Raw genomic sequence first — 21,744 nt, 5'->3', positions numbered from 1 at the left:
AGAGTTTGTGGAATAGAGCTTTAAGGCCCTGTTCTTATTAAGTCAACTGTGTGTTCTTGTTGTTATCTCTAATAATTATAATTTTAAAATTATCACTGTTGCCACAGGTCTGTGGCAAGCCCCAGGCTAAGGGCTTCTGTTCCACAGGGTGGGGTTTTCAATGGTTGTCAAGAATAACGCCTACTTCAAGATTCAAGAGATACCAAGTGAGATTTAGAAGAAGGCAGAGGGTAAATTAATTGTGATGTTCAGAAATGCTTAGTAAGCCAGGACAAAAATAACACAACATGCCCAAACTCAGGGTGACAGTTTGCGTAACCAACAGAGAACTCATTTGTCTGACTGTTATGCCTACAGAAAAGGGGATGTAATCGTCTGAACAGCCAACGCTTATGAACTCCCAAAGTATAGTGTGGAGGTATTTTGTATTTAGATGCAGCTATTACCAGAACTACCACTTAAACTTTTAGGGACTCTGATGGGAGCTATGGATGGAAGCTTGTCTGTCCCTCAAGGTAGTGAGTGATTTCCTGGTTATAATTCAGAAAGTAGGGAACTCAATGCCAGAAACTTCAGAAGCACATCATAGATCACAACAGATCCATTGGAGATTACATGCATAACCTAATGGAAGATGAAGATGCTTATAGGAAACATTTTTCTCAATTCATAAAGAATATTGTAACTCTAGACATAGAGGAGATGTATAGGCAAGCTCACACTGCTTATACTCATCTATGAGAAGAAGCCTAAGAAAGAAATTAAAGAGAAGAGGAAAATGTCTCTAGCTCAGAAGAAAGATCAAGTAGCTTAAAAGAAGGCAAGTGTCCTCGTAGCTCAGTAGTGGGCTGTTGAGACACAAACCAAACCATCAGAATTGTCTGTAAAGACTTTTAGATAAAGACAGTAAACTAATTGATCAAGCAGCTAAAACAAGATCAAAAAGATAAAAAAGTGACCACCACTTTATATTTTGGTTTTCAGAAATAAATTTTTTAAAATTAGATGCATCTTTCTGATTTCTTCTACTCTTGGATAAATCCTAGCACTGCTGATGACTTGTAAGATGGCCTTAAGCCCTTCATGTAACCTCTCCGGGCCTGTTTCTACAAAATGCATTGAGTGATACTGAAGGTTATTCTCTTCCCTAAGAAGTCTGATTTCAGTCAATTCTGATACAAAGAATTCTAAGAAATTGGGGTCATTTAAACAAGTAAACCTTTTATTTAAAATACAAATTTTGTATCAATTCTCAAAGATTTACAAAAATATATATAGCAATCTCTCTGGAATTGGAAATTTTAATTCTATAACTTTTAGTTTTTACTGTCTTTCTACTTCCTATTAGAACCTCTATCTGCCAAATACCAAAATATATTCTTTTTCTTGTATGGATTCTTTTATTTAGAGATGACAGAGGCCATTTAACTACTAATAGATAAATTTTCTTATAATCAGAAATCTCGAAATAATGTTCTAAAAGTGAGCTATTCATAGAAGAAAGTAGATGGCTTTCCCATGTACTTTATGATGAATAAATGGATGCAGGACATTTGATTTATTCCCACTGATCTCTACAATCTATTTAGCATGAATTAAAGCGGAATACTGTTTCCACGTAGCTGAGTATTTTGAACTTTGCTTTAATTACTTTTTCTCCTTTTAACAAAAAAAGTCCTGTAGGAATCTTTATTGTTCTATATAGACTGCTTAAATCATGAATCAGTCCCATTTTGACCTCTAAAATAATTACCAGATGATTTAGTAATGCAGAGTTAAGACTACAGAGCAGAACAAGTTAAAATCAGGAAATGGAAACTTTCAGATCTTTATATTATTTTAAAATTAACGTCACCCTGTCTGCCCTTGCATATTTTGCCTAGCTAAACTGAGTTTCTTTATTGTCGTCATAATTGTTACTCATTCTCAGGTGATTTTTCACTGTGCAGAATCCCTGTATTCCTGGGTCATCTTTCATCTGCATGGCGGATCATCCTACCTCTCTGTCCACATCCTACTCTGGCTCTAGCAGCCTCTGCTCTCCAACTTTACTCTGATACATGAGGTCCATCCTCAGCCCAATGACCTCTCCTCAATCATTCCCCTTTATTTACCTAGAAACTGGCTCTTTTCCCTGCAACCCTGCCAAATGGCTGCCCTTCATACCTGGTATAGGATAGGCATCCTCTGAAAACACCTCTGGATTGAGCCTCATGGCCTCAGACATGGTATATCTGAGGCCATGAACCTCAATCCTTAGGTCACCTAGAGATGTCACCTCCCTTCATGGTATATCTGAGGTCATGAGTCTCAATCCATGGCCTCAGATATACCATGTCGGAGGCCATGAGCCTCAATTCTTACGTCATCTAGAGATGTCACCTCCCCTCATTTCATGAAAATTTTTACTTGGGGTGCACTCTGTCTCAGTTCAGCATTACTCCTCCCGGACTTCTTGTGATTCAGTAGCCACAGGGGTGCCCTTTTCTCAGCTCAATGGCCTCTCAGGCTTTTCTCTGCCCTATTTGAGTACCCATCCTCATTGTCATCTTCGAGATCTCATCATTAATCCCAATGCTCCAGAGTCTCAATTTTAAGCATCCTATTTTCTGAGTTCTATCGCCTCTCTTTCCAGTACACTCCCTCCAGTTGCTCTTTGATTGTCCAGAGTCATTGATGTGAAGTCTTGCTCTGCCCTACACAGCCCCTCCCCCACATCCACTTTTCTTACCCATCACTGAGAAATCACAAAACGATTCCCTTGCATATACCCTCAACTCCTGCACCCTGCTTTCCTGTTGCTGTATTCCACAAGCAAAATATAAATTGATTAACTGATTAATTCACTGATTTAAAAATTACAACAAAAACTGTGGCTAAGCCCAGCGTTTCGCATACCTATTTCACACTTGTATTTCTGTAGCTGAATGGTCTGGGGAAACTTGACTTCCGTGCTTACAGGTTTTATTTGGTACACGACCCCTAGGTATACCTAGCAAGGGTATAGGTACCCTTGCTAATACTGTACCCGCCATGCTCCCCTGATTCATTCACTCTCCCACTTTTTGGGACCACTATTTTACACCTCCACATTCCTAAGAGCTCTAAAATATCTCTCCTCTTCCTCTTTCTCTGCTGATTTATAGTTTCTGTTTCACCGAGAAGAGGAATCTGACAATTTCCCACTCCACATTTACCAACCTATCAGCCGATTTATCTGATTTTCGTTTCACTGAGAAGAAAAATTTGACAATTTCCCATGCCATGTTTACTAGCCTACCTGCACCTTCTCTACCTTTCTTCCTGTTATTATACAAAAACTCCCTTTTCATTTCTAAAGTCACCTCTTCTGTCTTTTTAGATTCTATCTCTTCTCACTTATTCGAGAACGTTATTCCAGCACTTATGTCGTTTTTCTTTTGCATCATAAATTATTCTCTCTGCTAGATCATGTGTATCAGCATTAAAAAATGCCATCAAATCTGTTTATCTTTCTAACTTATGTCCCATTTCTCTGGTCCTCTTTATAGCAGAACCAGAGTAAGAACTATGTCTACTTTGCCTCCCTCCTCTGATTGTCTTTTGAATCTATTCTCATCAGGTTTTCATTCCTATTACTTTAGCAGCTAAACAGCATTTGTCATGATCAGTAATGGCTCCATATTGCTAAATCCAAAGGATAATTGTCAGTGTTCCTCTTCCTTGGGATATCTGCCCAGTGGATCAATTGCTCACTCCTCAAAACCTATTCTTCCCTTGTTATCTGGGACACCAGACTTCATTTTCCTGTGGTCATTTCTTCTCTGTTTCTTTTGCTGGTTGCTCCTCATCACTATCACCTATAAATGTTAAAGGGTCCTATACCTCAGTTTAGGATGAAAAGTCTCCTCTTCACTCTTCATTCACTTTCTTCCATCTAGTCTTAAAGCTTTTAATATCATCTGTATTCTGATTATTCGTATATGCTTATGCATCACATAATGATGTTTTGGTCAATGACAGACTGCATATACAACCAATGGTGGTTCCATAAGATTATAACACCATATTTTTGCTCTACCTTTTCCATGTTTGGGTACACAAGTACTAACCATTGTGTTATAATTGCCCATAGTATTCAGTACAGTAACATGCTGTACAGCTTTGTAACCTAGGAGCAAAAGGCTCTCCCATATAGCCTAGGCGAGTAGCAGACTATATCATCTAGGTTTATGTAAGTACACTCTATGACATTCACACAAGGACAAAATTGCCTAATGGCATATTTCTTAGAATATATTCTGTCGTCTAGCAATGCATGACTGTTCTTATAGCTCTAACCTTGGCCAGTTCCTTGAACTCTTGACTCTAATATCCAACCACTTAATGATAATTGAACACTAAATAAGTGTCTCAAATTTAAAATCTGCTAAACTGAGCTCCTCATTCCTGCCTGCTGCCCACCATGCCCCCAAATTCTGTTTGTCCTCACCGTCTCCCCATGAAGGAAATTGCAATTCTATCCTTCCTATTGTCGAGGGCAAAATCTATGTAGTCTCTGATTCCTCTTTCTCATATTCTCTGTAGCCAGTCAGTCACAGTATCTTATTAGCTCTACCTTAAAAATAAAACTAAAATCGGATACGTCTCCCCTTCCTCCTAATTTCTCCAGACTCATCTTCATGATCCTCTCTGCCCCCTACAGTTTATTTTCTATATTGCAGCCCAAGTTGTGTCTTTAAAACTTGTCCGTTCAAAATCTTCTGTTGATTATTTGACCTCACTCAAAGTAAAAGGTAAAGTTCTTACAGCGTTTTCTATAGAGCGCTACATCATCTCACTCCCCATTGCTGTGGTAATCAGAATGCTAAGATGTTCCCCAAGATTCTCATCCCCTGGTGCAGCTGCTCTACATAACACCCTCCCCTTGAGTACAGGTTACACCTGTGGATATAGGCTGCCTGTAATTATACACAGGTAGCTGGGATAACCATGCATGATAGTGTCTTAGCAGACTGGAGATGGAAATTCTGCTGACCTCAGGGAGGCAAACCACCATGTTGTGAACTGCCAATGTGGAGGGCCTTGTGGCAAGAATGGCCTTGAGACTGAGTGTTATCCTAACTGATAACCAACAAGAAAATGGGAACCTCAGTCTTAAAGCCACAAGAAAATAAGTTCTACCAACAACCTGAATTAGTTATAATGTGGATTTTTCTAAGACTGCATTCCAGCCTATATCTTGATTTCAACCTTGTTAGGCCCTGAGTAGAGGACTCTGACTGGACTTTTGATTTATAGAAACTGTGAGATAATAAGTCCAGTCAGAGTTTAGGTCAGTGGGTTTATGGAAATTTGTTATGTAGCAATGGAGAACTAATACATACCCATCTGAGTTGGTCTTCTAGTCCTTTCTTCCCCACCTATCTAGCTTTAGCCACATTGGCATCTTTGCTGTTTCTCAAATAGGGTAACCAGGATTCACTTCAAGGCTTTTGGATCATCTGCTTCTTTCTGCAAAAATCTTGCCCCAAGAAGGATGTATGACTCATTTCTTTACACTTTAGGTGTGTGTTCAATTGTCATCTTATTAAAAAGCCTTTCCCAACCACTGAAAACAAAGTAGCAGCCCCAACACAGCAATCATCCACCTTTTACCCTGCTTAATTTTTCTCCATGGCACTTTTCATATTTTGATATATCACATTTGTTTACCACTAGAATATAAGTTCCATGCGGGCAGATAATTTTGTTTTGTTCTGTTACATTATTGTGCATGGATTAGTGTTTAATAGTACTAATAAGTGCTTAATAAATATTTGTACATTAATTAGTATTTTCTGTAATTTTGACCTTAATTTTACATCTTTATGGCGTTTTATGTATTTTAAAAATGATTTTATCATGTGTTGTCAGAGTAAATGAAAATTTAAAAATTTTAAAAATCACAGGATTTTATAACTGAGTAACAAACATTTAAAACAAATCCTAATGCAATTAAGCATAAAAATATAGGGATTAAGAGTTGCTCAGTTTCAGAGTACATGCCTCATTGTGTAATGTAAATAAATAAAAATAAAAGCTCAGTGAATTTCTGGCTGCACACGTTTGAAATACATTACACTCTAAAATTATGTTCAATACTGTATAATGTTGACCTTTTAATACTAGCTTTTATTTTAGAGATCTCTTTGCATTCTTTCCTACTATTAAAAAGACATAAAACCCAAAAGCATACAAACTCTATATATATAATTCAAAATTTGAATATTAAATATTGTCACATCACTAGCATTTAATACTGATTGTTTAATAATTTAATACTCCAGTTCTCCATACCTGTTATCTATGGAATGTTTTCAGAGTGTCTAAAAGCATTTTGATTGGTTTTGTGATGTTTACAAACCATTCATGTAAAAAGTTTTTGTTGAAGAAGCAAAAAAAAAAAAAAAATGCTTAGCTATCTATCCAGACTGTTTTCACCTGGCCTTGTAAGTGTATATATTTTTTGCTTCTGAAAATTTCCACAGGAAGTCAGGTATTCCCAGTCATCTATCTATAACCTCCTATAACATATTTCTTTCTTGCTGCAATCATCTTCCTCTCCCACTCTCAATAGTCTGTGTTTAAGAGGTGTAGCACTCTTTTCCTCTTTCTCTTACTCAAAATTAAAAATTCAAAAAAATAATGAAATAAATGAATCTAACAAAAAGTCTCAGCAACAGTTTCTTTTCTGTAGGCCTAAATGTGATAATTTTAGATGATAGGTGGCCAGCTGACTTACGCGTCACTGGCTTGGTAAATATATTGCACCTCCTGAATGAGAATCTAGTCTCTGATGAAATGCTTCCTACTATTCAGGTGAAATTTCTTCCTTTCCTATATGAAATTTCTAATGTCTTTAGATATTTTGAATTTATACTGCATGGGATAAAATCCACACTTTAATCCAACATCCCAAGTAAATGTCAGAAATTAGATTGGCTTGACATGGAAGAGGATAACATTTTAATAATGTGGTTTCTGTATTCCCAGACTAAATGGCTGTGCGATTTTTGTTTGTTTGTTTGTTTGCTATTGATTTATTATCAGAGAAAATGGATGTGTCCTTTCTCATTTATCCCATTTTATAAATTAACATAGAGTAAAATTGACTTTTAATTGTTGTACAGTTCTATGAATTTTAACACATGTATGAACAGAGTCTGTATCCACAGTCCAGATACAGAACTTTTCCATTACCACAAAGAAACCCCTTCACACCCACACCAACCCCTGGCCACCACTGATCTGTTGTCCATCAAAATAGCTATTCCTTTTTGAGAATGAAATTGAATACATTGAATCGTATAGTATATAATCTTTTGGGATGACTTCATGCATTCAGTCCAATGTCTTTGCAATTCATCCAAGTTGGTGGTGTATCAACGGTTTCTTTTTATTGCTGAGTAGGATACACCAAAGTTTGTTTAACCATTTACATTAAAGGATATTTCTATTGTTTCCAGTTTTTTGGCAATTATGAATGAAGCTGCTTAATTTCTCATGTATAGGTTTTTATGTGACCCTAAGTTTTCATTTCTCTAGGGTAAATATTTGGATTGGGATTGCTGGGTTATATAAGTGTGTGTTTAACTTTATAAAAAACTGCTGAGCTATTTTTCCTTACAGAGATGTATGAGAGTTTCAGTCAGTCTTCATCCTTGCCAGCCATTATAAGGGTGTTAAAGTGGTGTCTCATAGTAGTTTTAATTTTAATTAAAACTTAATGGCCAATAATGTTCAACATCTTTTGATGTGCTATTTGCCATCCGTATATCCTTTTTTGAAACATATCTGTTCAAGTATTTGGATCATTGATTAATTGGGTTGGTTGTTTTCTTACAACTTTAGAATTTTAAGAGCTCTTTATATACTTTGGATGCAAGTTCTTTGTTAGATATGTGATTTGCAAATATTTTCTCCTAGTCAGTAGCTTCTCTTTTTATTATTGTAACCATGTCTTTCACAGAGAAAATCTGCAGTTTTGACAAACTTTATTTTACTGAGGTTTTTCTTTTATAGATCACAACTTTCGTGTCACACTAAAGAACTCTAAGAACCTAAGTCCAGTTCACAGAAATTTTTTCCTGGGTCACTTTTAAAGTGTTACATTTTTATGTTTTACATTTAGGTGTATGAACTACTTTAAGTTAACTGCTTTTGTTTAATTTGTAAAGTTTAAGCAGAGTTTTTTTTTTTTTTTTTTTTTCCAAATGGATGTTTAATTGTTCCAATACCATTTGTTGAAAAGACTACTTTTAGTTCATTCCATTGCCTGTAACTCTGTCAAAAATCAATTGGTTATATTTCCTCTTATTTGTCAGTTTGTCTGTCCTATTTCAAAACCAGAGTTTAATTACTCTAGATTTACAATGTATCTTAAAATCAGTTAGTTCAATTCCTTCATTTTATTTTTTCCAATACTGTTTTGTCTTTCCTTGTTACTTGTCAAATCAGCTTGTTGATATCTACAAGAAATCTTAGTGGAATTTTGATTGGTATTACATGTAGATCACTTTGAGGAGAATTGACAGCTTTTAAAGTTGCATCTTCCAATCCATTATCATAGTATATGTCTATATGTCTATTTATTTAGACCTTCTTTGAATTTTTTATTAGTATTTATAGTTTTCAGCATAAAGATCTTACATATATTTTGTTATAGTCACTCCTAAACATTTTATTTATTTTGGATCTACTGAATTTTTAAAATTTCAATTTCTAATTGTTCATTGCCAGATATTTGTGCATTAACCTTGTGTCCTGTGAAAACTGGTTTCAATCTCACTTCTGTTTTCCAAATTTTTATAGTGTTATTCAGACCTGTTCCTCATACTTGTCATCCAGGTGACAGCCAAGACCTTTGTGGTGTTCTGGCTCGTAGATTATTTCTCAAAGTCTCTTACATACTTTTCAGCATCAGACCTTTCCATGCACAACTTTGGGTGAGCCCAGAGTTCATGAACAATATTAAGAAGTCACTTTCTGGAGCTTCCCCCTCTCCACAATCTCCTCCATACTTCCTGTTTCCTGTGGCTTCCTTTTTTGATCCTCCAACCAGTAAGCTTGTGTTTATTTACCTACTCTCCTGTACAACTCCACCTTTTTCCTGGGGCCATGAGAATAGACAAAAATAAAAGGTAAGGGGAATTCGCCACACTCTCTTGGGATCATAGCTTCTCCAATCAGAGAGGTAACTTTTTGCCCCTCATAGTTTTAGGTCCCTGTGAGCCCTAAATACTGCCATCATTGCCACTGCAAGACTACTTGAGAGCTGGGGCATGAGAGAGTGGAGAGAGAAAAAAGGATCTCCCTTCATTTTTCTGAGTATTAGGAGACCACTTTCCTGCCCATGAGTCAGAACTAAAAGAATTCTCCTGGAGCTCTCTCTGTCTACACTAGTGCCCACACTTGCGTTTCGAGCTGTGTCTAATCTAGGTTGGGAGAAACCAAAGGGGAAGAAATGGTAAACTCACTGCTGGTTCAATGATATTTAAGATTCTGATCTCCTTCCCCAAAATGCATGGTGCTATTTAGTTTTGGTCCTCAAATAGCTGTTCCTTGTGTTCTGTTTAGGTTTTATAGCTGCATTCAGTGTGCACAATGCTGTAAAGTGTGCATACTACATGTTACCTGCAACTGGAACCCAATGGGCAGGCAGATCATGATGGCCATGCATTTATTATTATTTTTAAATAGGTGTTTGAGGAGCAGATGGTGTTTGGTTATATGAAAAAGTTTGTTAGTGGTGATTTCTGTGATTTTGGCACACCCATCATCCAAGCAGTGCACACTGTACCCAATGTATAATCTTTTACCACTCACTCCCCTCCTACCCTTTCCCCCAAGTCCCTAAAGTCCATTGTACCATTCTTATGCCTTTGCGTCCTCATAGCTTAACTCCTACCTATTAGTGAGAACATACGATGTTTGGTTTTCCGTTCCTGCGTTACTTCACTTAGAATAATGGTCTCCAATTCCATCCAGGTTGCTGCAAATGCCATTATTTTGTTCCTTTTTGTGACTGAGTAGTATTCCATGGTGTGTGTGTGTGTGTGTGTGTGTGTGTGTATGATATTTTCTTTATCCACCCATTGATTTATGGGCATTTGGGCTGGCTCCATATTTTTGTGATTGTGAATTGTGCTGCTATAAACATGCACGTGCAAATATCTTTCTTATAGTGAGTTATTTTCCTCTGGGTAGATACCTGGTAGTGGGATTGCTGGATCAAATGGTAGATCTACTTTTAGTTCTTTCTACACTGTTTTCCATAGTGGTTGAACTAGTTTACATTCCCACCAACAGTGTGAAAGTGTTCCCTTTTCACCACAACCACGTCAACATCTATTACTTTTTTTATTATGGTAATAAAACAAAGATAAATAGATGGGACTTAGTTAAACTAAAAAACCTCTGCACAGCAAAAGAAATAGTCAGGAGAGTAAATAGACAACCCATAGAGTGGGAGAAAAATCTTTGCAATGTATATGTCCAACAAAGGACTAATATCCAAAATCCACAAGAAACTCAAACAAATCAGCAAGAAGAAAAAAAAAAGAACAATCCCATCAAAAAGTGGGCTAAGGACATGAATAGACAATTCTCTAAAGAAGATATACAAATGACTAACAAACACATGAAAAAATGCTCAGCATCACTAATTATCAGGGAAATGCAAATCAAAATCACAATGCAATACCACCTAACTCCTGGAAGAATGGCCTGTTAATTTTAATGCAATTTTGGAATTCTGACGACATTTACAAGATGCCAACCTTGTTTTCTCACCTTGCTGGTAAAATATTTCTTAATTCAAGGAGCTAGAGCTAGTTTATATTTTACATTTAGCATTGAAATATTTCCAAATATATATTTTTAATAGTGTCATGAGAAAGGTAAAAATTGCTTTATCTTATTTGTATTTGTATAATTCCTCATATTTGGACAGTACTGTTTATAGCAGTAAACAGTAATCTACAAGCCAGTTAGTCTGAAAAACTGATGATCAACATTTCTACGTCACGCTCTTGAAGCTTTGTGGCCCAGGCTATATAAATGATACTACTCATTTCCATATACTAAAGAATTTTTATATTTAAACCTAAGAACTTTTCTTTTTGATCACATAAGTCTTGTGAGATAAGTAGGATGGTTTACAATCTTTATATTTTATAGCTGGAAAATCTTTACAGAGGCTGAGTTGCCTGCTCATAATTACATAGCTGTTTACTGTATAGAGAGAGTCAGCACTATAACCAAGGGCTTTGTTACTCAACATTCACTGTGCTTTCCACTAAACCATACTTCATTATTTAATGGTATGTGATGAGGTGGATCAGTGTGAGCCAAAAATACTGAGTGTCCATAAACTTTGACAGATCCTGATACAAAGACTTGAAAGACAGGCTATGTAGTTTAGCCCCTTTGAGTAAGTACTGGGCAATGTCTAAGGACTTTTAATAGGAAAAAAATAAAATAGTGAAAGCAGAGCTTTAAGATGAAAACTTGACATGAATGAAATGGAAGGAACAGATACTGGAGGAAGGGAAGTAGTTTCTTCAGGTATAACACAGGAGAAGTAATAAAACTAATTGGAATGTTGCTATTGGGAGGGGACACATGAAATAGACATTACGGAGGAAGAATTGGTAGGACTTAGTGACTGATTAGAGGGGAAGGGCAAGGCAGAGGTAGAGGTGGAATATTCTTGGTTTTGGTTTTTGAAGAATGATGTGCTACTAATGTGAGTGAATTTGAGTTTGAGAGAATGGAAGGTTAGGTCTTAAGCTTGTGGAATGTAAAATGATGAGATCAGAATAAAGGGAATTTGGAGTTCTAGATCAGAAAATCAAGATCAAGTTGGGAATATGGGATTGGGGTAGATCTTCATAAAAGGAGAGGTAAAGTTCATGATGATGGATGGAATGTCTGAAGATGAGCCTATACTGAGAAAAGAGCAGAAAACTGAGAAATAAACCCTAGAGTTTAAGCTATTAATATTAAACAATACTGAAAAGCTTTATTTTACTATTAATTTGAAAGCATTATATGGCTTCTGACATTTGTGAATTTCAGCCAGAATAGAGGTGTGTTTAGTTATACATACTTAAATATAAATCTAACGTCTGTGAGCCCTATGTAAATCCAGCACTGCTATATAATTGTATTCACCAGAAAGATCATCAGGGTGCAGTCACTCACTCAGTGAATCTGTTTGTTTACTTATGGCCCTTGTTTATTTTTATGTTTGGGTGAGATTTTCATTTCTGGTTACATGTCTAGATGGTTTAAATGCAGGGCATGTCTCCTAGCTGAAGACTCCTGTGCATAGTACCAATACTACTTTATATTCACTAAGACTGACAGTGCTAATGATGGTTTGTCCCTGGGTGTTTACAGAGTCATTTTTTGGTTTGTATCTCTGTGCCATTTCCAAAATCGAGAAGTTATTTACATTTTGCTGTTTAATACTTCTGGAGATGTTTTTCTTTTTTCTTTTTTTCCCTCTATTAATGATGGCAGAATTGGTGAGAAAGAAGTTTTGAAAACGTGTCATTAAATTATCCTTTGTTAGAAGACTGTTTTTTATTCCCTTTCCTTTAGTCTTCTAAAAATATTCATGTGTTCCAGCATGTGAGATTGAATATTTCATTAGGAAGTATTAGGGGAGTCATTTTAAAGGCAAATTTTAAAGAACCTTAATCACCAATATATTATGTATGCTGAAAACCTAGGTAAGAAGGGAGTATAGATTTGTGTGGCTGAAATTTTCCCCATCTTTGTCTTCTGTATCTTTTTGTTGTGGTTAAATATTTAAGTCTATCTTCTGAGGGAAAGAGAAACTTGACATTGTGATTGAAATACTGCAGCCGCCATGAACTGCTTATCGTTTACTTCTCTCTCTGCTTTCTGCGTTAAACAGTGGTAATGACCTGGCAATACGCTATCTGAAATGACATGGTTTTTTTCCTTAAGTAGATTGAGATATTGATTACTGCAGCCCCATCTTATTGCTACATGAATTGCTAGGAAAGGTAAGAGTATGAAGATCACTTCTGTTTTTGGTTCAATCAAATTTGTATTCCTGTAAACATACCAAGATCCAATGTCATAATTGCTATATACATCTGTATGACATATATAATATGATATTATAAGAAAAGCTAGCTCTTTTTTAATTTGGTTATAAGTGCTAAGTCACTTTCCAGATTTGTCATGCATTTGGTTTGTTTGGCAGAAAGTGGAATGGGAAGGTGTAGAGTGAGGAAGAGAGGCTAGAATTGACCTGAGATTTTTGTTGAGTCCATATAAATCTGTGATGCCCTATGATGAAATCACAGGAGTGATTAGAGCATGGGGTTTGAGTGCTAATAGTATGGAACAGCTTTTAGGACCAACTCTTTGTTTTGCAGTAATGGAAACAAATCCAGAGAACTGAAGTGATATGCACTTAGTCACATAGCTAGTTAGTGGATGAGTCAGAAGTAGAACCTGGATTTCTTGATTCCTAGCACAGAACTCTCTTTAATATATTTTCTATGCAGATGTGATGAATTTCCATAAGGTAAAATTCAGTAGAATTTTGGTGATGAATAATGATTAAGCTATTATTACTAGCCTTTCCAACTTGATAGGTGATAAATTGAAAGCATAATTTAGCATTTAAGAATTTTTTTTCCTAAATCTTTAAGTCATCTTTGAAAAAATCTTTGGAAACGTGAAATAGATATTTCATTTGTGACTCTCCTAATTGACAAGAAGTGTGGATATCTGTATTCTTTGTATGGTAAATTTTAACGGAATAAATAGGGAATGGCTTCTACATTTTACATTCTAGTTCAGTGACAGGGTGAACCATACTTTTGGATGTCTTGGGTTTAGTTCTTTAGTTTATAACCTGGATTTACCATTCTGTTTTTTCCACAAAGTTCAGTTGAGGAAACATGCTTTAGGGCATGTAAAAAAGCTGCCCATCCAAAATGGTTTTGGGGAAAAATTTATGCTAGAATTCTATAGCATCACTAGATTAAGCATGTTCCTTGCTTTGATTCCACCCAGGCACTAAATGAAAGCCTATAGAAGATAAGGAAAAATAGGAAACCCAAAAGGAAGGAAAATCATTGAAAAAGTAGCCAAATGCTTTAAGAAAGGGAATAGATAGAGCTAAAGTTCCAAAGTTTACTCCCATATTTCATTGATTATTCATCTATTTTAGTATTTTTGAATGATTCACTTGCATTGTAATTAGTAAATTTGTGTTCTCTGCACTACTAGGAATGTAAACATCATAACATCCTCTTATTACAAAGTCTTTGTATCCCCAGTAAGCATTTAATCACTGTTGAGATAGCATATGCCATGAGATCCTATAGCCTTTTACTATAGTCTCAGATATCGATTTCAGTAAAATTTCTTGAGAGCATCAAATTAAATATAATGTACATTAATAACAGTAACAATTCTGTTTTTGCTGCTACTGTTACTGTTCCAATACTACTATTAGGATGATGGGGGAGAAGTGGTAATTATCTCGTGTAAGACATTGTGTTGAGCACTTTACATTAATTATCTCCCATAATTTAATTCTTAAAACAAGGCTATTGTCATCTCCATTTTACAAATGAGAAAATCAAAGATTCATGTGGGTAAATGACTTGCCCAAAGTCACACAGCTAGCAGGTAACTCAAACTCTTGAGTTCATACTTTTAACCAACATGACATATACTGTTTATTACACAGCCCTTCTGTTTCAAATCAGTAGGTGCATTATTTGGATTAGTTCAGTGAAAAAATTTAGACTATCATACATAGGCCTTGTGCTTCTAGCAATTAAGCTAACTTAGTTTGCCCAAGTAAAAAGTTTAAAAAAAGCCTTTTGAGAAGAAAAGTGTGTTTAGTTTTTCTAGATAAGCAGTTTTGATGAAAAAGAAATCTGCAAATATCTATAAAATTAACTTTTAAGTAGTACCCATGAAGGTCCTTATTATATGCTTTATTTAACTACTAAGTACTGAAGAATTATACAGAAACATGCTGCACCATTACTTATGACAAGTTATTATGTCATATTCAAATGAGAATATGACACACTGGAAAACTGATATAATGAATTATTTAAAGCCATCCCAGAATTGCAGTTAATATAGTTTTCTTCACAGATCATGCTGTCACCTGCCTACACATCTTCTTTGTGATAAATACTTGCTTTCTATATTAATTTCAAACAACTGAATCAACATTATAATTTCCACTGATTTCAAAATCACCAAGAAGCATTTCACTTCATATTTTAGTAAGAAATCTATTTAACAATAAATCACTTTTATTTTTGTTTTAATTTTCTTTATTTTATTGCACTATGACATCAGCTGTGTACATGCTATCAGAAATTTTCTCTTTTAATTTTCTTAAAAACGTAATTCAAAAGTTGTGTTTTAATTTGTACCTTATCTGGTAATAGAGTCAGTTTTTCTTTTCACCTAATTTATTGATTATTTTAATTAGCATTTTGGTAAACTACTCATAGAAATGCCCCTTCTCCTTTCTGACACTTTTATTTTTGTAATTTATTTTATTTTATTATTATTATACTTTAAGTTTTAGGGTACATGTGCACAATGTGCAGGTTAGTTACATATGTATACATGTGCCATGCTGGTGTGCTGCACCCATTAACTCGTCATCTAGCATTAGGTATATCTCCTAATGCTATCCCTCTCCCCTCCCCCCACCCCACAACAGTCCCCAGAGTGTGATGTTCCCCTTCCTGTGTCCATGTGTTCTCATTGTTCAATTCCCACCTATGAGTGAGAACATGTGGTGTTTGGTTTTTTGTTCTTGCGATAGTTTACTGAGAATGATGATTTCCAATTTCATCCATGTCCCTACAAAGGACATGAACTTATCATTTTTTATGGCTGCATAGTATTCCATGGTGTATATGTGCCACATTTTCTTAATCCAGTCTATCATTGTTGGACATTTGGGTTGGTTCCAAGTCTTTGCTATTGTGAATAGTGCTGCAGTAAACATATGTGTGCATGTGTCTTTATAGCAGCATGATTTATAGTCGTTTGGGTATATACCCAGTAATGGGATGGCTGGGTCAAATGGTATTTCTAGTTCTAGATCCCTGAGGAATCGCCACACTGACTTCCACAATGGTTGAACTAGTTTACAGTTCCACCAACAGTGTAAAAGTGTTCCTATTTCTCCACATCCTCTCCAGCACCTGTTGTTTCCTGACTTTTTAATGATTGCCATTCTAACTGGTGTGAGATGGTATCTCATTGTGGTTTTGATTTGCATTTCTCTGATGGCCAGTGATGGTGAGCATTTTTTCATGTGTTTTTTGGCTGCATAAATGTCTTCTTTTGAGAAATGTCTGACACTTTTAATAATAATAATAAAAAGCAGCATTTAGAAGGAATTAGTTAAAAGAAAGATAACATTGGTGTTCAGCTAAAAGTTGAAAACAAATTGCATGAAAGATGTCACTAATGAAGAAAATGAGACGTTACATGACTATTCAGTCAATTCTACTTAAATAGAAGTTACAGCAACACATCATATCTAGGTGGCTTGCTACCTATTTTCACAAAAGGCTCAAGGGAAAAATATTATATGTTGCAGTGTTTCCATGGTATAATGGCACTATTTATTCTGTAGTTTTTCTTGCTCGGAAAAGGAAACTAGAGAATCTTAAAGTGTGGCTCTTAAACTTAGCTTTAGCTTTCATTATTATTGCTAAACATAAAATTTTTGTGCTGCTAAAAATAATGATGGTGAAAATCTTATATTATTATCATTGAATATAAAAGAGTTGTCAGTGACTTGGAGAAGATAGAAACCTGAAATTGCCACTTCGTTACCTTGGAAGGGTCTTTCCATCTTTTTGAGTCTCAGTTTCTTTATCTGAAAAAGTAAAGAGTTGTACTAAATGAGCTTTGGGTTATGTTCTGCTTTACATGTTCTTATGTTTGCTAGGAGAGAATGTTTTGTACTTAGTAGCATGTAAAGAAAAATGTTAGAGAAAAGGCACAAAGTCAGATTTTGTAGCCAATAGCCCAGTCATAGAGGAAGATAAGTATATTTATACTCTTTTCTATTTTACTTGGCCGGTTTCTGTGATAGACACATACGTATCTCATGCAGTTAGTATAGATGGGCTGCAGTTTATGCTGTTTTAGATTTGATGGTTCCAAATGGGGTATTGATCTATGACACAATGTTCTTTCCTTGAGGGCACCTCTGAGAACGTTTAGGAGGTTTCATCTTCCTAAGGTACTTTTCAACAGTCCATGCTCTTACCTCACACATTCATGGATAATTTTAATTTCAGATTAAAAACAACACACAGTAGCTCATGTCTGTAATCCAAGAACTTTGGGAGGCCTAGGTGGGTGGATCACCTGAGGTTGGGAGTTTGACACCAGCCTTACCAACATGGAGAATACAAAATTAGCCAGGCGTGGTGGCACATACCTGTAATCCCAGCTATTCGGGAGGCTGAGGCAGAAGAATCACTTGAATCTGGGAGGTGGAGGTTGTGTGGTGAGCTGATATCACACCATTACACTCCAGCCTGGGCAACAAGAGTAAAACTTGATCTCGAAAAAAAAAACACACAAAAACCAAAAAACACGTACCCTATTAACATGTTTTGCTGTGTTTTATGCAGATGTTGTCTTATTAAGTAAATAACAATGCTAGTGGTTTTCAGAAACAAATGTGTTTTGGATATTTTTTGGGGGAGAGAGAAGCTTCTTACTTTTCCATTTCGTGTATTTTTTGTTGCAGAACTTCAGATGGTGGCAAAGTGGTTGGCACCATAGAAGTCAGTGTTGTGAAGATGGGGGAGATTGAGGATGGGGAAGCTGACCACATCACCACAGATATACAGGGACAAAAGGTAGGCTCTCAGTCTGCTCATTGTACAAATTAAATTAAAAATGATCAGCTTTGCCAGATACCTGTCTCACTAACATCTCTGTGGGGTTTGAAATCTCATTATCAAAACCTAAATGAGACAACAGCTCTGAAATTGGAATACAATATGTGTGTTTCAGCCTCTGAATCAGAGGGCCTATTTGCTTGAAACTATGCAAAGCAATGCTCCCTTCAGAAGCACCTTCCTCTTCCCTGCCAGCTCCCTGGTTGACACTGCCTCTACAGTTAGAACAAAAGTTCTACAGTTAGAACAAAAAAGTTCTACAGTTAGAACAAAAGTATTGATCATTGTCGCATTTTACCATAATTAACTCTATGTGAGATGCCAGAAGATTCTGGGATGGCTATTGCCCAAAATAACTTGTTCTCTACTCCCAAAACCCTCTTTGGAAAGATATGCAATTTTAATTTGTATTTCACCTTTACGTGAAGGAGGGCAGATTTAACAAGAAGTTCCTGCCTTACGAAATTGAGGAGAGAGAAGCAGGAAATAGTATTCATTGAAGGAATAGCTCTGGAGGAGGGACAGTGGCAACCGAAGGAGAAGCTGCTTCCTGAAACACAGAATAAAGGCCTGATGCATATAAATATGTGTCCAGGATTCTTTCTTTCTTTCTGTTCCTTTTCACTAACGCAGAGAAACTATATAAATATTAGCCTAAATTTCTTTCTTAGGAATGCAATTGCTTGTTTTATTGAGACCATAGAAGCACATGGGGTAGACTTAGAAACTGCTAGTAGTTTCTCTTAGGAAAATGAATTTTATACACTATAATTTCTACCTTTTAATAAATGAGCATTTTTTAAAAATTATTTTTAATAAATCATTGTATATACTTCTGGGGTACAATGTGATGTTTTGATATATATTTACATTATGGAATGATTAATCAGGTTCATTAACAAATCTATCGCCTCACATACTTATTTTGTGTGTGTGGTAAAAACATTTAAAATTTCTCCTTGTAGCAATTTTGGAATCTACAATGGACTATTATATAGTAACCATTTTGCTCAATAGCTCACTAAAGCTTATTCCTCCTGGCTAACGGAAACTTGTACCCTTTGATAAGCACCTCCCATTTCCCTAAACTTTCCCTCCCCTAGCCTCTGGTAACCATCATTCTGCCCTCTACTTCTATGAGTTTGACTCTTTTAGATTCCACAAATGTAAGCTAAAAAAATGACCGAGGTAGGTCTCAATTAATTTAGATGTTTATTTTGCCAAGGTTGAGGCTGCACCTGGGAAAAAACACAAATTAGAGGAGCATCTATGACCCCTGCCTTTTCCAAAGAGGGTTTTGAGGACTCCGATATGTAAAAGAGAAAGAGGAAGCAGGAAGGGAAGAAGAGAGGAAAAAAAGAGGGGGGAGGGTAGGCAATGAGGTAAGTGGTCCCATAGTGAGGCTTTCATTAGTGCTCAGTGAATCTACATTATATATGTGAAAGGGAGAAGAGGAATAGTCAATTATGCATTCCTCTCATATTCAGTAAATCCACATTTTACTTAAAATAGAAGAAGTCAATTACGTGTTTGGCGCAGGGTGGGCAGAGGGATGATTTTCTAGTCTTGTCCTTGTCCCCTCCCCGTGGACATATAAGCTGTTAATTTACATTGTTAGGGTGAGAGTCAACAAAACTCTGTATTAAGGCTATTTTATAGGGGGGTTATATATTCTGAAAGAGTTGGGGCTGACAAGGAATTGTGAGCAATTCGTGAAGGAGGGCATCTGGGGAGAGATGTGGGCTTCTATCATTGCAGCTATCTGTTCGTCGGGGGAAAAAACAAAGGCAGTGTTTTGTGTGTTTCAGTTCCCAATCTTAACTTTCCTTCCGATATAGTGAGTTTGGGGTCCCAAGAATCTGTTTTCTTTCTCAACATATAAATGAGATGATTCAGTATTTGTTTTGTGCCTGGCATATTTCATTTAGCACAATATCATCCAGGTTTATCCATGTTGTCACTAGTGACAGAACTTTCCCCGTTTTCAAAGCTGAATAGTTTTTTATTGTGGGTATATGCCACATTTCCTTTTTCCATTCATCTGATGATGGATACTAAGATTGCTTCCACATCTTAGTTATTGTGAGTAATGTTGCAGGGAACATGAGTGCAGATATCTCTTTGGCATATTGATTTCAATTCCTTTGGAATACCCAGAGTGGGATTGCTGGGTTTTATGGTAGTTCTATTTTTAGTTTTCTGAGGAGCCTTCATATTGTTTTCCATAATGGTTGTATTAATTTACATTCTCAACAGTGCATAAGGGTTCCGTTTACTTTACACCCTCTACACCCTCACCAGTACTTATCCCTCATCTTTTTTGTTTTTTTTTTTTTTGAGACGGAGTCTCTCTCTGTCGCCCAGGCCTGAATGCAGTGGCGTGATCTTGGCTCACTTCAAGCTCTGCCTCCTGGGTTCACACCATTCTCCTGCCCCAGCCTCCTGAGTAGCTGGGACTACAGGGACCCACCACCATGCCTGGCTAATTTTTTGTATTTTTAGTAGAGACGGGGTTTCACCGTGTTAGCCACAATGGTCTCAATCTCCTGACTTCATGATCTGCCTGCCTCGGCCTCCCAAAGTGCTGGGATTACAGGCGTGAGACTCCGTGCCTGGCCTCCCTCATCATTTTGATAATAGCCATTCTGACATGTGTGAAATAGTATCTCATTATAGTTTTAGTTTGCATTTTTCTGGTAATCAGTGATGATGAGCGTTTTTTAATATATCTGTTGGCCATTTGTATGTCTTCTTTTGTGAGTTCTTTTTAGGTCCTTTGTCCATTTTTTATTGGGTTGTTTTCTTGATATTGAGTTGAGTTTCTTGTATATTTTGAATATTAGCTTCTTATCAGGTGTATAGTTTGCAAATATTTTATCCCAATCCATGAGTTGTTTCCTTATTGTTTCCTTTGCTGTGCAGAAGCTTTTCAGTTTGATACAATGCCATTTGTTTATTTTTGCTTTTGTTCCTGTGCTTTTGGGGTCATATTACAAAAATCTTGCCCAGAACAATGTCATGGAGCATTTTTAAATGTTTTCTTCCTAGTACTTTTATAGTTTTAGGGCTTATTTTTCAGTCTTTAACTCATTTTGAGTTGATTTTTGTGCATGAGCATGGCATGAGATAAGGGTCCAATTTTATTTTTCTGCATGTGGACGTCTAGTTTTCCGAACACAATTTGTTAAAGAGATTGCCCTTTCTCCATTCTGTGTTCTTGGTACTTTTGTTGAAAATGAATTGCCCATATATGTGTGAATTTATTCATAGGCTTTCTGCCCTGTTCCATTGGTAAATGTGTCTGTTTTTATGCCAGTAACATGCCATTTTGATTATGATAACTTTGCTTTATAACAGATTTTGAAGTCAGCTGACATGATTCCTCCAGTTTTGTTCTTTTTACTCAAGATAACTTTGACTCTTCAAGCTCTTTTGTGGTTTCTTAAGAATTTTAGGATTTTTAACATTTATTTCCATGAAAAATGACATTGAAATTTTGATAGGGATTCATTTAATCTGTATATTGCTTTGGGTAGTATAGACATTTTAACAGTATTAATTCTTCCAATCCACGAGCATGGGATACTTTTCTATTTATCTGTGTTATCTACAACTTTTTTCATTAATGTTTTATAGTTTTCAGTATACAGATCTTCCAAATCCTTGGTTAAATTTACTTATAAGTATTTTTTTAATGTGAATGGGATTGATTTCTTAATTTCTTTTTCAAATAGTTTGTTGTCAATGTAAAGAAACATTGACAACA

General features: G+C 36.0%; 1 protein-coding gene across 9 annotated transcripts in view; it reads left to right on the top strand.

Moving 5' to 3' along the window:
• Positions 1-21,744, top strand: part of INPP4B (inositol polyphosphate-4-phosphatase type II B) — an 829,855-nt gene that overhangs the window by 574,402 nt on the left and 233,709 nt on the right. For all 9 annotated transcript variants that reach the window (XM_024245636.3, XM_054553363.1, XM_054553366.1 and 6 more), the window contains 1 exon segment: positions 17,825-17,936. In XM_024245636.3, coding sequence (XP_024101404.1) covers positions 17,825-17,936 — 112 coding nt within the window.

Source organism: Pongo abelii, chromosome 3 (genome assembly GCF_028885655.2).
Source record: "Pongo abelii isolate AG06213 chromosome 3, NHGRI_mPonAbe1-v2.0_pri, whole genome shotgun sequence".
Lineage (NCBI taxonomy): Eukaryota > Metazoa > Chordata > Mammalia > Primates > Hominidae > Pongo > Pongo abelii.
Note: the sequence above shows the minus strand (reverse complement) of the source record. Positions and strands in the feature narration are given on the sequence as shown.